General features: G+C 43.6%; 1 protein-coding gene and 1 non-coding gene across 2 annotated transcripts; both read left to right on the top strand.

Annotated features, from left to right (window-relative positions):
* The first annotated feature begins 1,727 nt into the window (after window positions 1–1,727).
* Window positions 1,728–3,729, top strand: LOC103498380 (L-type lectin-domain containing receptor kinase IX.1-like). The gene has a single exon (XM_008460961.3). It carries the CDS (start codon window positions 1,728–1,730, stop codon window positions 3,684–3,686), a length of 1,959 nt encoding a protein of 652 aa, XP_008459183.1. The 3' UTR covers window positions 3,687–3,729.
* Window positions 3,730–15,377: 11,648 nt separating this feature from the next.
* TRNAY-GUA (transfer RNA tyrosine (anticodon GUA)) lies at window positions 15,378–15,465 on the top strand. The gene is given in 2 exon segments: window positions 15,378–15,414; window positions 15,430–15,465. It is a non-coding gene; the product is annotated as a tRNA-Tyr (tRNA).
* Window positions 15,466–15,829: the final 364 nt, after the last annotated feature.

A 15,829-nucleotide genomic window follows, 5' to 3' on the forward strand; every position in this document is an offset into this window, starting at 1 on the left:
CATATTTCAAAATTGAGGGACCGAAAGGGTACATTTTGAAAACTTAGAAGACAAGATGAAATTATAGATCAAAACTCAAGAACTAAAAATGTTTTTTTTTTCTTTCAAAATGACATAAAATATAATCATTTAAATGATTATCTTTCAATGAATCAGTTAACTATAATAAATTTAGTTAAGTGGTAATTGACATAATTTTTCTAATTTATTAGGAGTGGAAGGTTTGGATTAAAAATAATTAGTCAACTATAATAAAGTAGAGTAAGGAAATTGAGAAATAAACAATCAATAACCGCCAATCCCCACCTAAAATAATATATGCCAAAAATTACATAACAACCGTCGGAGAGAATGCAAAATAACTCGATCATGATTTGATGCTAAAAGCAATAGAAAATTATGTCACTCGAGAGAGACTAATAAATAAAGAGTGGCAAAAGAGTAAACTTCCAAAGCTTTTCCTATTATTTCTTAAAAATGGAAGAACCAAGAAAAACCTACTTTTATATAGATAAAAGAAAAGTAAAAAACAAATACAAGTTGATTATGTGAAAACTACAAAAAAAAGAAAAAGAAAAAAAAAAGCACTTAGTCAAATGAGTACCTTACCAAGTAATACATACATACTCTTGGGTTCACTACAAACTTTAATTCCTTTTATAAATTATTATTCAATGCATGAGACTATTAATGTTATTTTGAAATTGTTATTGACAATTTTTACATTATACACTTTTAATTTATAATTATAGAAAATATTTCAATTGTAAGTTGCAATAAATTCAGATAGACATTTATGAGTATCTATCACTAAAACTGTTGTTGTCTGTCTCTGTCTCTAAGTATATCAAGGTTTGTCACAAATATATATTAATAATGTGTTATATTTAAAAAATTACAAAGGTTGCATTATTTAAATCAACTATTTCATGTCAAAGTTAATCATTTCTTAAAGTAGAAAAATCGTCCAACCATTAAGAGATGACTAAACTATAATATTGTTAATTTTCTTCTTGGTCGTTCTTTTTTCTTTAAATCTTTTATGTTGACAAATAAACAAAATCTAGTATTGTAATGATAAAAGAAAAGCAAATTAAAGACTTGGTCAAATTGTGAATATAGACTTGGTCAAATTGTGACTTGGCATTAGAGAAGAATCAAACGTTTTCACACCATAGCTCCAAAGTCATTAATACCAAATTTCCAATATGAATATGAAAAATGATATATGGTGTGGACTAATCCATATATCAACGAAGTTCTCCAAAAGTAAATGGAAAAAAATTTCTCATTTAATAAAAAAAAATTGCAAAAATTACCCGATGGTGATAGTAAAAATTACATCTTCAGACTTTCAATAATAACAAATCGCCTTCTAAACTTATAAAAGTGTGAAAGTTGGATCCTCAACCTTAAAATAATTGTAAGAGTTCGATCTACAAATAACATAAATTGAATTTTTAAACTTAGATAATCGGTACAGTTTATACAATTATGTAAGTCTAAGAGTCGTATGTGAAATTTTGGATAAGCAGAGATAGGGTTGAATTTTTCATTTTTAAAGTTTAAATGTAAATATAATTGCAACTATACCAATACTTGAGGGATAGGTTTGTAGAATTTGTCATAAAAATAAAAAAAGAAAGATAGAAAAACACTGAGCTTATATTAAGATTACAAGCTCCGAATATCCCATTACTCATCAAACATTGATCTTGAATCATCAAATGGCTACTTTCTTGTACCTTCTTTCAATCCAAAGTCTTTTCTTTCTTCTTCTTCTTCTTCTTCATCTTCCTTTCCTTGCTGTCTCAGTTTCATTCAAACAACACCAATTCAATTCCATTGACAACAACATACAATATCAAGGAGATGCTGTTCCTTCTAATGGAAAGATTTTGCTCAGTGGCCCTAAATCTTATTCCCATGTTGGTAGAGTTATTTACAAAGATACAATCCCAATTTGGGACTCTAAAACTAGAAAACTCACGGATTTCTCAACCCATTTCACATTCTCTATTGATACACAAAATCAAACAAACTATGGCAGTGGGATTGCTTTCTTCTTAGCTCCACCTGACTCTCAAATCCCTACAAATTCAGCTGGTGGGTATCTTGGACTTTACAACAAGACCTATAAAAACACTCCTATCAACCAAATTCTTCATGTTGAATTTGATACTCATATCAATAATTGGGATCCTTCTTATGAACATGTGGGTATCAATATTAACTCTGTCTCTTCTTCTAATACTACTCACTTTAATGTTAAGTCACATAGTGGGGATTTGGCTGATGTGTGGATTGACTACAGGTCAACCACTAAAAACTTGAGTGTTTCTTGGAAGTATCAAAGGACTTCCACTTCATTAGAGAATACTACCTTGAGTTATCATATTGATCTAAGGGATATTCTTTCTGAATGGGTGACAGTGGGAATTACAGGAGCAAATGGAGCAAATGTGGAAAGACATACTCTGTTTTCTTGGGAATTCAACTCTACATTGGATATGAAGCAACCAAGTAAAGATAGTGGAAACAAAGTTAGTGTCATTGTAGCCGTAACAGTTTCAGTTGGGGTTTCAATAATTGCAGTATTTGTTGTACTTTGGTGGTTGAAGCGAAATAAAAGGAAATTAGGAGAGGAAGAAAATCTCGAGGAAGTGAATTTGACATCCATTAACGATGACTTGGAAACAGGGGTTGGACCAAGAAGGTTTTCTCGCAAGCTTCTTGCCATGGCGACCAACAACTTTTCTAATGAGAGGAAGCTAGGGGAAGGAGGATTTGGTGCAGTGTATAGAGGCTACATACCAAGCATAGATTTGACAGTAGCTGTGAAGAAAATATCAAAGGGTTCGAGACAAGGGAGAAATGAGTATATAACTGAAGTGAAGATCATTAGTCGGCTCCGTCATCGAAACTTGGTGCAACTCATTGGTTGGTGTCACGATAAAGGTGAGTTCTTGTTGGTTTATGAATTCATGTCTAATGGTAGTCTTGATTCTCATCTCTTTGGGAAAAGAACCCCTCTTGGTTGGACTGTGAGATATAAGATTGCTTTAGGTCTAGCCTCTGCTTTATTATATCTTCATGAAGAATGGGAACAGTGTGTGGTTCATAGAGATATTAAATCTAGTAACGTTATGTTGGACTCAAACTTTAATGTCAAACTTGGAGACTTTGGACTTGCTCGATTAATGGAACATGAGTTGAGTGCTCAAACAACTAGGTTGGCTGGAACTTTAGGGTACTTAGCACCAGAATACATAAGTACGAATAGAGCCAGTAAGGAGTCTGATGTATTTAGCTTTGGAGTGGTCGTTTTAGAGATTGCTACGGGGAAAAAGTCAAGAACCTCTTTGGAAGAAGAATCTCATAAGGGTTTAGTAGAGTGGGTTTGGGATCTTTATGGGAGTGGACAATTGCATGTTGGGATAGATGAGAAATTACATTCTGATTATGACAAAAAACAAGTTGAGTGTTTGATGCTAGTTGGACTATGGAGTGCTTATCCAGACCCTAATCTTAGACCATCCATAAGACAAGCGATTCAAGTTCTAAACTTTGAGACAATGATGCCTAATCTTCCAAATAAAATGCCTATTCCTACATATCCTGTTCCTTCCACATCGACAAGCTCAAATGAACATTCCTTTACGGTTAGTCTTGACATGGGTCGTTGAACAAGAAGAATGTGATGTGGTTAAGCTGCCATTGTACCGTTGCTTGTTTTTAGTCCATGTAGTTGTGTGAAAGTTAATGTTTTTTGTTTTGTTAGGTTTGTTTCCTTTGATTAATGTTACTCAATTGTGTAGTTATTTGGATGTATTCTTTTTGTTCAATAAAATGCAGGGTTAAGAAATATTTAAACTTTTAAACTTTTGGTAGGGTGTAATTCATCAAATATCTCTCAACTTGGTTATTGGAATGTTTTTCTCTATTGTTTTAATGTTGAGTGCGTCACAGAGCGGAAGCCTCGCAACCAAAATTTTTGTTTCTGCTAATGATTTTATGAGGCAAAAAACATGGGGATAAGTTTGTGTCCAACGACAGAGGTATTTGTCAGTGGGCAAAAATGGAGTTCTGCCCACGAAAGATTAATCAAGAAAAACTTTTCCTGTCAATGCAACAACCTTCATGGACAGAATTTAGATTTTCGTTTACGCATCATATATCGGCAAAAAGGTTAATCTTCCAACATAATTACATTCTTGGACTGATTTGATATTTCTGGCCATGGGTTATACATTGGTAAATAGTTGTTTCTGCCAACATGAAGGTAAACGTGGACAGCACTGTGATTTTTGTCTACACACAAAGTGTGGCTAGAGCTTTATGACTTCCAACTTATATTTCTAGCAATGAGAAAACATAACGTATATGTATTTATTTTTTTTTAGACTAAATTTTAAATTTCTTGTACAATATATTTAAAATTGTAACAACACATTCAAGAAATGAAATATATTCAAACTTAATTTCTTAACCATATATATATGTGTGTACCATCTATGCATTACTTTACTTTCAATCGTACTTTCTCTCGACCATCGAGACTACTTCCCATAATTTAAGTGAACTCAGGATAAGAGTTTGAAAAAACAAAGGGAGAAATAATCAATTAAACCTTCAGTTAATACTAAAGTTAATAAATTTTGTAATAGCTTGAGCGACAGCAGAAGAGAATAACACATGAAACTTTGGTAACCCAGTTCGGCCAATGTTGCCTACATCTGGGGGGCTGTGCACAGCCCTGATGAGTAATGTTTATTAATATTCACTTAAGTCAAGATACATCAATACAACATATAAACTCTGTTCAATTATATGACTTAGTAGTATGTGTCTCGGCTTCAGACTCCAAGCTCTCCCTGAACACATGAATCACTTTTCTTCATGATGTCTGACTTCAGGCTCTCCCTAAACGCATGAGTGAATTGTAACGACCCAACTCCTTATACTGAATCGAAGTCATTACTAAATATAGAACAAGTGGTTTAAGCCGAAAAATTTTATTAAAAAGCATACGGTTCAAGAAATTCATTTATAAAAACATAAACAAGGTAGTCATGCAAAAAGTGTAAAAGCGTTCTGAAGTCCTACTCGGGCCCTATCTACATAAAAGACAGTGAGAAATGAAAAGTACTCAAACTCAAATGCTAAAATCTGAAATAAGAAATAAGCGAAAGCGGTAGTCCCTATGGCCCTCCACGGTCTCACTTCGGGTCGCTCGCCAGCTTGCCCTTGCCCTTGCCTCGTCCTCTACCTGAAAACGTAAAATGAAGAGAATGAGTATAAAAATACTCAGTAAGGGACCCACTACTAGTCCCACTAGGTGCCTATTAACTTCCTGTTAGAGTCCTGATAACTGGTACCCAATCTCTGGCACGTTCCCGAACACGTGCAATCATGCGCTCCCGTAGGAACGTAACTCTGGTCTTCGGTGCCCCGGGGGACACCTAGGACAGTCGGGATGCGAGGACCCCGTCGAGTCACTAGTCATATCTATATCCATGCTAGACCGGTGTCCCGTCGGACCACACAGTCCTCAATAGGTGGTGATCCCGAAGGACACCCATGCAGGTACGACTCTAACAGGCTAAGCTAACAGGTACCCTAATTGCAGTATACATACACATGGCATCCACATATAACATGTCACATAAATCATCTCTACACTGTCCATCCTGACATTCGTCGTAGCCATGACAGCTCTTGCCACACATAACAGGCTATAGCACAACTATATCGTCATTTGCATCATACTAACATTTATTTCAGGCATCGTACTGTCAAATTCTCAATATGTAACATAGGGGCATACACAGTCTCATACTTCTAAACATGAAGCTAGTAGTAGAATCTCTTACCTGGAGATCTACTTGTCGAGTCCTAACCGCGAGGCAGTACGCTTTCCAAGCGACGAAGTCCTAACTGTTTAATAAGTCAAAATTCGTAAATAGGTCGCCAACGACCAACGGTTCAAGACTCAATTGAAATAACTTACCCTAGAAGGAGGTTGCAGTGCTCGAGCCCCTACTGAAGAAATCCCGCGCTGCAGCAATTTCTTGGTCCAAGACGTCCCTTGAGGAAAATAATTTAATTTAGACCCAAATTAATTTAACTATCATCCGAGCATGGAGTCTTACCGGAAAAACCACAATAATTAATTAGATTACCAAAATTTAGGTGGATGGAGCCAAATTAGTCCTGGCGGCTCGGCTGGAAGAAGACAGGACCGGCTCGGCTTGGGCAGACGCGGCTCGGCTCGGTACAGGAATTACGCGTGCGGCTCGGCTTGCAACAGGGGGAGACGCGGCTCGGCTTGCAACAGGGGAGACGCGGCTCGGCTACACAGAAGCGCGCGGCGCGGCTTCACACGCGGGCGCGGCTCACGCACGGATGCACGCGGGCGCGGGTCGGGTTCCGGAAGGTGGCGCGCGTCGGTTCGGGTCGCGGGGCGGGTCTTCGGTCGGACCTTTGCGCGCGAGGCTTCGGCTTCCGGATTTCGGGTGGCGCGGCGGCTGCTGGTGGTCCGGCTACCGCGGCTTCGCTCGGCGACGGCTACAGACTGGCGTTTCGGCTGCGCTTGCGTCGGATCGAAGCGGCGCGACTCGGCTGGCTGACGGGTTGGCTGCGGACGCGCGGAGGCGGCTTCGACTCGGCTTCGGCGTGCGAGAGACGGCTGCTCCGACGGACGCTCGGCTGCTCAGATCGGCTTGGACGATTCTCCCGGCGCGGCTGGAAGCTTGGCGACGGCTCGGTTGCGACTGCGGCTCGGCTGCGCTGCTGAACAGAGAGGGGTGCTTGGCGGCTCGGGTTCGCGGCGGCGGCGGCGGCGGCGGCGTGCGGCGGCTAGGGTTTCAATAAGAAATTTTTCCCCTTTTTTTTTTTTTTTTCTTTTTCCCTTCCCCTCTTTCTTTCTTTGAAAATTTTTCCTCTTCCTCTTTACGCACGAGTCCCAAGGCCTTTTTTTTTTTTATAAGAAGATTGGCTCCTTTCTTTTCTTTTTTTAAAAAAACCCAAAACAACCCCTTCTCTCTCTCTCTCCAAATCTCACCAAAACAACCAACTTTAGTTAATAAGGGCTTCCCCTAATTATTTCCAACAAAATAAATATAAAATAATAAGATAAATGAATAAATGGAAGAAGATACTTATTATCCTAAACAAATGAGGATTCCCAACCTTAATTACTCAAGAAAATCCAAATGGTAAGGTTCTTCCAATAAATCTAAAATTTCCCTAACCACACTTAACATCAATGACAATGGACAAAACCCAAAAGAGATAACAAATTGTTGGGCGTTACAATCTTCCCTCCTAAAAAACTTTCGTCCTCGAAAGTTCTAATCCTCGAACAGCTCGGGGTACTGGGCTCTCATATCCTCTTCTTTCTCCCACGTGGCCTCTTCCACTCCATGGTTCTGCCAAAGGATTTTGACCAGTGGAATTTCTCGACTGCGAAGCTTCTTGACCTCCCTTGCCAAGACCTCGACAGGCTGCTCCTCGTAGCTCAAGTTCTCGCTAATCTGCAGGGGTTCGAAGTCCACCACATGTGTCGGGTCTGCGACATATTTCCTCAGCATGGAGATATGGAATACGTCGTGCACTGCAGCAAACGATGGGGGTAGCGCCAAGCGGTAAGCCACGGGGCCAATCCGCTCCAATATCTCGAACGGCCCTACGAAGCGTGGACTCAGCTTCCCCTTCTTCGCGAACCTCAGAACACCCTTCATGGGTGCAACCTTCAGAAAGACCATATCTCCCACTTCAAACTCGAGGTCCTTACGTCGTACATCAGCGTAACTCTTCTGTCTGCTCTGGGCTGTCAGCATACGAGCTCGGATCTTCTGTATGGCTGCGTTGGTCGTCTGCACTAACTCGGGGCCTAGCATCCTCTGCTCTCCAACCTCGCCCCAGCAGACAGGGGATCTACAGCATTTGCCATACAGAGCCTCGAACGGTGCCATACCGATAGTAGCCTGGTAGCTGTTGTTATAGGCAAATTCCATCAGATGCAGATGGGAGTCCCAACTTCCTGAAAACTCTAGTACGCAGGCTCGCAGCATGTCTTCCAAAATCTGGTTCAATCTCTCCGTCTGACCATCAGTCTGAGGGTGGAATGCCGTGCTGAAGTCCAACCTTGTACCTAATGCAAGTTGAAGTCCTTTCCAGAACTTCGATGTGAAACGGGCGTCTCTGTCTGAAATGATGGATACGGGTACTCCATGTAGTCTCACAATCTCTGTCATATATAGCTGCCCCCACTTACTGGCAGTGTAAGTGGATTTCCCTGGCACGAAATGGGCCAACTTCGTGAGTCTGTCGACCACAACCCAGATCACCGTGTAGCCCCTTAGGGTCTTGGGCAGTCCCGTAATAAAATCCATCGACACACTCTCCCACTTCCACCCTGGCACACTCAAGGGTTGCAACAACCCTGCTGGATGCTGCCTAGGTGCCTTCACCTGCTGGCACACCAAGCATCTACTGACAAAGTCTGCCACATCCCTCTTCATGCCCCTCCACCAATAGACACTCCTTAAGTCCTGGTACATCTTCGTACTCCCAGGGTGCATGGTAAACGGGGAACTGTGAGCCTCAGTCAAAAGCTCCGTCTTAACTGCGCTGTCTTCCGGCACACACAGGCGTCCCTCAAACATAAGGCCACCGTCAGAGGATATGGAGAAGTCTTCACCTTGCTCTGTCTCTACCACGCGACGCTTCTCTGCCAAGTAAGGATCATTCAGCTGAGCAGCAATGATCTTTTGTCTCAAGGTTGGCTGAACTGTCAACTGAGCCAACTGTGCGGTAACCTCACCTACTGAGACTGCAATCTCCGCCCTCTCAAAGTCCCTGAGTAAGGGGGTCTGCTTGGTGATTAGCGCTGCTGAATGTGCAACTTTCCTACTCAGCGCATCAGCCACTACATTTGCTTTACCTGGGTGGTATAGGATCTCGCAGTCGTAGTCTTTCACCAACTCAAGCCACCTCCTCTGCCTCATGTTCAACTCCTTCTGGGTGAAGAAGTACTTCAGGCTCTTATGGTCGGTGTAAATCTGAATCTTCTCACCGTACAGATAGTGCCTCCATATCTTCAGTGCAAAGACTACAGCTGCCAACTCCAAGTCATGGGTAGGGTAGTTCTGCTCATGGATCTTCAACTGGCGGGAGGCATAAGCAACTACCTTACCCTGCTGCATCAGAACACAGCCCAGTCCCTTCTTGGAGGCGTCACTATAGATTACAAAGTTTCCCGAACCATCCGGCACTGTCAGGACCGGTGCAGTCACTAGCTTCTGTTTGAGCTCCTGAAAGCTCCTCTCGCATGCTGGGCTCCAGACAAAAGGGGTTCCCTTCCTGGTCAACTGGGTCAACGGGCTGGCTATACGTGAGAAGTCTTCCACGAACCTCCTGTAGTAACCTGCCAAGCCCAGAAAACTTCGAATTTCACTAACCGTGGACGGTCGGGTCCAGTTGGTCACTGCTTCGATCTTTGCGGGATCTACTGAAACTCCCTCACTGGAAACCACGTGGCCAAGAAACGTCACCTTCCTTAACCAGAATTCACACTTGGAGAACTTGGCATACAACTTGTTGGCTCGAAGGGTCTCCAAAACCTGGTGTAGGTGCTCCTCGTGCTCCGCCTCAGTTTTTGAGTAAATGAGGATGTCGTCAATGAAGACTATGACGAACGAGTCTAGAAACTCCTTAAACACCCTGTTCATCAGATCCATGAATACTGCAGGAGCGTTAGTCAAGCCGAAAGACATCACAACGAATTCGTAATGTCCGTACCTCGATCGAAAGGCCGTCTTGGGGATGTCACCGTCCCTAATCCTCAACTGGTGATAGCCTGATCGCAGGTCGATCTTGGAGAAGACGGTGGCTCCCTGCAACTGATCGAACAGGTCATCAATCCTGGGCAAGGGGTAGCGGTTTTTGACTGTCACCTTGTTCAGCTCTCGGTAGTCAATACAAAGGCGCATTGACCCATCCTTCTTCTTCACGAACAATACTGGGGCTCCCCAAGGCGACACACTGGGCCGGATGAAGCCTTTGTCCAGCAACTCCTGTAACTGGACCTTCAACTCCTTTAGCTCGGCTGGAGCCATTCTGTAAGGGGCCCTCGAGATTGGGGCAGTGCCCGGCTCTAACTCGATAGCGAAGTCTACTTCTCTGGGAGGCGGAAGTCCTGGAAGTTCGTCTGGGAAAACGTCGGGGTACTCTCTTACCACTGGTTCGGAAGATAGGGAAACTTCTGGCTCTCTCACATCCACCACGCTTGCCAAGATGCCCCAAGTTCCCTGGCTAAGTAGTTTACTAGCCTTCATGGCTGAGATGACCTTGGGTATACATACCATGCCTGCCCCCCTGAATTTGAAGCTAGCCTCGGAGGGAGGGTTAAAGACAACTTCCTTGCCAAAACAGTCTATATTTGCATGGTTGGCTGACAGCCAATCCATGCCTAGTATCACGTCAAAGTCCTGCATGTCTAACACTAGTAAGGTCACGTCTAACATACGATTCGCTATCTCTACCCGATATGCCTTTATTTGTTCTTTGGACAACAGGACCTCCCCAGATGGAGTAGAAACCGACAAAACACTACCCAAAGGCTCTACCTCCAAACCCACATGCTGAACGAAAACGGAGGATATAAACGAGTGGGATGACCCAGAGTCAAATAGCACAAAAGCATAATGCCCCAAAATTGGGAGCGTACCTGTCACCACAGTGCCAGCTCGCTCGGCCTCCTGCCGGGTAGTGGCGAAAACTCTCCCCTGCTGGGCCGCAGAAGGCTGGGGCGGTGTCGTCTCAAAGGGTTTCCGAGGACACATATCAGCAGTGTGCCCCGGCTGTCTGCACCTGAAGCAGACTCCACTTCCAGCCAAGCAACAACCTCCGTGGACTCTCCCGCAAGTAGTACAAGCGGGTAGCTCTCTCAGAGTCCTCCCGGCTGCTGCAAGCTTCCGTCGGTGTCTCTGGAAGACACCTCCTGACCTCAGTGTTCGCTGCGGTGCTACGTCAGGCTGCGTCTCAACCTTTCTCTTCTGTCCCAAGGCTGACCCTCTGCCGGCAGCCTTAGACGCATCGGCTCTCTCAGGCAGGCTCAAATCCAGTGCTATACGTAGTGCATCAGCATGCGTGGCTGGGCGGAGGGCTCTGACAATGCCCTGAAGGTCTAGCCTGAGTCCTCTAACGAATTTCTCCGTCCTGGCAGCCTCATCCCTTACCATATCGGGAGCAAAGCGGGACAGCATATCGAACTCGGCGTCGTACTGCTCCACCGTCATGTCGCCTTGTTCCAAGTTTAGGAACTCTTGCAGCTTGGCGTGCTTCACATTGGCGGAGAAGAACTTAGCATAGAAGTTCTCCTTGAACTGCTCCCAAGTTATTTTACTTACATCGCCCCCCAGCATTCTCTCCGCGGTCTCCCACCAGGCGGTGCCCCTGTCCTCCAAGAAGAAGACTGCACACTGCACCTTCTGGTCTTCTGGGCACTTCATGTACCGGAAAATAGTCTCTATGGACGTCAACCACATTTGGGCCTTTGTGGGGTTGTCCATGGATCCGTCAAAGGTCTTGGGATTATACTTCCTGAAATCCCGTAAGTGTTTCGCCTCGGCCGACAGTTGAACTGGTACTGGTTGAGCTTCCTCAGGGGCTGGAGGAGCGACGGCCTGAGCCTGAACAGGGGCGGCCTGGGCCTGAGCAGGGGCGGCCTGGTTCTGCTGGGCGGCAAGGAAAGGCGCCAAAGCAGCTTGCAGCATGTCCTAATAACGCTGCTCCATCGCGGCGAGATCCGCCTGGGTGACCGGTGCGTTTGGGTCGACTGCCGGTGCAACAGGTGGCGCCTCCGGCTGGCCACGACCGGCTCCTCTGCCTCCCCTACCACCTCCTCGGCGTGTACCCCTACGTGGCGGCATTCTCCCTAAAATTCACCAACAAGCTTTTCACCACAAGAACTTAACACCCTATATCTAGGTCTTAGACTATTCAGGCAAAATTGTAATCTTAACATTAGCAAGGCTTTAGACATACCTGGCGAGTGCCGAAGGACCGTATAGCCATAGGGTGAAGTAAAACCAAAACAAAAATGACTTACATCGTAGGTCAGTCTACAGAACCTAAAACACTGTGCTCTGATACCAACTGTAACGACCCAACTCCTTATACTGAATCGAAGTCATTACTAAATATAGAACAAGTGGTTTAAGCCGAAAAATTTTATTAAAAAGCATACGGTTCAAGAAATTCATTTATAAAAACATAAACAAGGTAGTCATGCAAAAAGTGTAAAAGCGTTCTGAAATCCTACTCGGGCCCTATCTACATAAAAGACAGTGAGAAATGAAAAGTACTCAAACTCAAATGCTAAAATCTGAAATAAGAAATAAGCGGAAGCGGTAGTCCCTATGGCCCTCCACGGTCTCACTTCGGGTCGCTCGCCAGCTTGCCCTTGCCCTTGCCTCGTCCTCTACCTGAAAACGTAAAATGAAGAGAATGAGTATAAAAATACTCAGTAAGGGACCCACTACTAGTCCCACTAGGTGCCTGTTAACTTCCTGTTAGAGTCCTGATAACTGGTACCCAATCTCTGGCACGTTCCCGAACACGTGCAATCATGCGCTCCCGTAGGAACGTAACTCTGGTCTTCGGTGCCCCGGGGGACACCTAGGACAGTCGGGATGCGAGGACCCCGTCGAGTCACTCGAGTCATATCTATATCCATGCTAGACCGGTGTCCCGTCGGACCACACAGTCCTCAATAGGTGGTGATCCCGAAGGACACCCATGCAGGTACGACTCTAACAGGCTAAGCTAACAGGTACCCTAATTGCAGTATACATACACATGGCATCCACATATAACATGTCACATAAATCATCTCTACACTGTCCATCCTGACATTCGTCGTAGCCATGACAGCTCTTGCCACACATAACAGGCTATAGCACAACTATATCGTCATTTGCATCATACTAACATTTATTTCAGGCATCGTACTGTCAAATTCTCAATATGTAACATAGGGGCATACACAGTCTCATACTTCTAAACATGAAGCTAGTAGTAGAATCTCTTACCTGGAGATCTACTTGTCGAGTCCTAACCGCGAGGCAGTACGCTTTCCAAGCGACGAAGTCCTAACTGTTTAATAAGTCAAAATTCGTAAATAGGTCGCCAACGACCAACGGTTCAAGACTCAATTGAAATAACTTACCCTAGAAGGAGGTTGCAGTGCTCGAGCCCCTACTGAAGAAATCCCGCGCTGCAGCAATTTCTTGGTCCAAGACGTCCCTTGAGGAAAATAATTTAATTTAGACCCAAATTAATTTAACTATCGTCCGAGCATGGAGTCTTACCGGAAAAACCACAATAATTAATTAGATTACCAAAATTTAGGTGGATGGAGCCAAATTAGTCCTGGCGGCTCGGCTGGAAGAAGACAGGACCGGCTCGGCTTGGGCAGACGCGGCTCGGCTCGGTACAGGAATTACGCGTGCGGCTCGGCTTGCAACAGGGGGAGACGCGGCTCGGCTTGCAACAGGGGAGACGCGGCTCGGCTACACAGAAGCGCGCGGCGCGGCTTCACACGCGGGCGCGGCTCACGCACGGATGCACGCGGGCGCGGGTCGGGTTCCGGAAGGTGGCGCGCGTCGGTTCGGGTCGCGGGGTGGGTCTTCGGTCGGACCTTTGCGCGCGAGGCTTCGGCTTCCGGATTTCGGGTGGCGCGGCGGCTGCTGGTGGTCCGGCTACCGCGGCTTCGCTCGGCGACGGCTACAGACTGGCGTTTCGGCTGCGCTTGCGTCGGATCGAAGCGGCGCGACTCGGCTGGCTGACGGGTTGGCTGCGGACGCGCGGAGGCGGCTTCGACTCGGCTTCGGCGTGCGAGAGACGGCTGCTCCGACGGACGCTCGGCTGCGCAGATCGGCTTGGACGATTCTCCCGGCGCGGCTGGAAGCTCGGCGACGGCTCGGTTGCGACTGCGGCTCGGCTGCGCTGCTGAACAGAGAGGGGTGCTTGGCGGCTCGGGTTCGCGGCGGCGGCGGCGGCGGCGGCGGCGTGCGGCGGCTAGGGTTTCAATAAGAAATTTTTCCCCTTTTTTTTTTTTTTCTTTTTCCCTTCCCCTCTTTCTTTCTTTGAAAATTTTTCCTCTTCCTCTTTACGCACGAGTCCCAAGGCCTTTTTTTTTTTATAAGAAGATTGGCTCCTTTCTTTTCTTTTTTTAAAAAAACCCAAAACAACCCCTTCTCTCTCTCTCTCCAAATCTCACCAAAACAACCAACTTTAGTTAATAAGAGCTTCCCCTAATTATTTCCAACAAAATAAATATAAAATAATAAGATAAATGAATAAATGGAAGAAGATACTTATTATCCTAAACAAATGAGGATTCCCAACCTTAATTACTCAAGAAAATCCAAATGGTAAGGTTCTTCCAATAAATCTAAAATTTCCCTAACCACACTTAACATCAATGACAATGGACAAAACCCAAAAGAGATAACAAATTGTTGGGCGTTACATGAATATCTCCGACGATATCTTTATATTCTACCAAAGATCGCAGTAACCATACATACTACTGCCTCATCATTTACGTTACTCATCAACCAACACAACTTAGATCGACATGTTGATCTTATAGTCATAAGATCATAATACATTTTTAGTTCCAGCAGCTTCTGCGAATCGTTCTTCAAAAGCCTTCAGCCGTAGATGATTCTCTTCAGATCTTTTTTCATGTGTGCCCACGTCCTATTTATACATATAATATTTATATGTATAAATCCCTTTTATTTTTTAAAGATAATTAGTAAGATTTCTAAAATAATGGAGAATCTTTTATCCTTTAAATATTTTATTTTTTAAAAATTAATTAATACATTAATTTAAAAGATGTTCTCATAATATCTTTGAGACAAAATCTACAACAGAGTTCTTGACAAACAAAGTAGAATTAAGAACGAAAGTTTGAATAAAGTCAAAATAACACAACTGCATATATGTAAATCAATCCAAATGTTTTCCTGTTCATTATTAAACAAAGTCATGATTTTAATGCATATGTAATTAAGATTGTTTCATTTAATTAATTCAAGTAGTTATTTCAACAGTCTATGGCATCATCTTCACCTTCATTCTTAATGTCTTTATTAATTTGTTCAGCATCAATCTCGAAGGTGCAAAAACTGAAGCTTCAATTTTTTTTTTTCTCCCATTAGTAATTTTCTTGCTTGTAATTTTCATTCTAGTGACGACTAAGCATTGGAAATAATATTTGAAAAACGTTTGAAGGATATAAACAGTTGTATTGTTGTTGATTTAAATATAAACACTATTTGATTTGCGTTATAAACAAACCGACCTTAGCTCAGTTGGTAGAGCGGAGGACTGTAGTTGTGTGGCAGATAAATCCTTAGGTCGCTGGTTCGAATCCGGCAGGTCGGATTTTTTATGTTTTTACTTATTTTTCTTTCTTTTATTAGTTATTATTATTCTCTATTTTCCGAATTGTGTTTCAATTAAATATATGCGGTCATCACAATTTGAAGGATAATTGTTTTTATAAAAAATATACCAATAGGAAGTAATAAACAAATTGATAAAAAAAAATGGTTATTGTGGGTGTAAGAATAACTCGGTTAATCCGACAACTCGGACTACTTAATCCATATTTTTTGCAATTCATCTTTGTCGTCGGTCTCCTCCCTCTCCCTCTTCTCAGTCACCTTTTCTCTTCTTTTCTTTTTTCCTTTTTCTCTAAAAAAAATATGTGGCAACCCTACCTTTAGTGTTGTTAGTGCTATTTGGG

Source organism: Cucumis melo, chromosome 11 (genome assembly GCF_025177605.1).
Source record: "Cucumis melo cultivar AY chromosome 11, USDA_Cmelo_AY_1.0, whole genome shotgun sequence".
NCBI lineage: Eukaryota > Viridiplantae > Streptophyta > Magnoliopsida > Cucurbitales > Cucurbitaceae > Cucumis > Cucumis melo.

Bases quoted from the DNA above. Each gene is read 5' to 3' on its own strand.
- LOC103498380 (XM_008460961.3), top strand. From the start codon at position 1,728: ATGGCTACTTTCTTGTACCTTCTTTCAATCCAAAGTCTTTTCTTTCTT.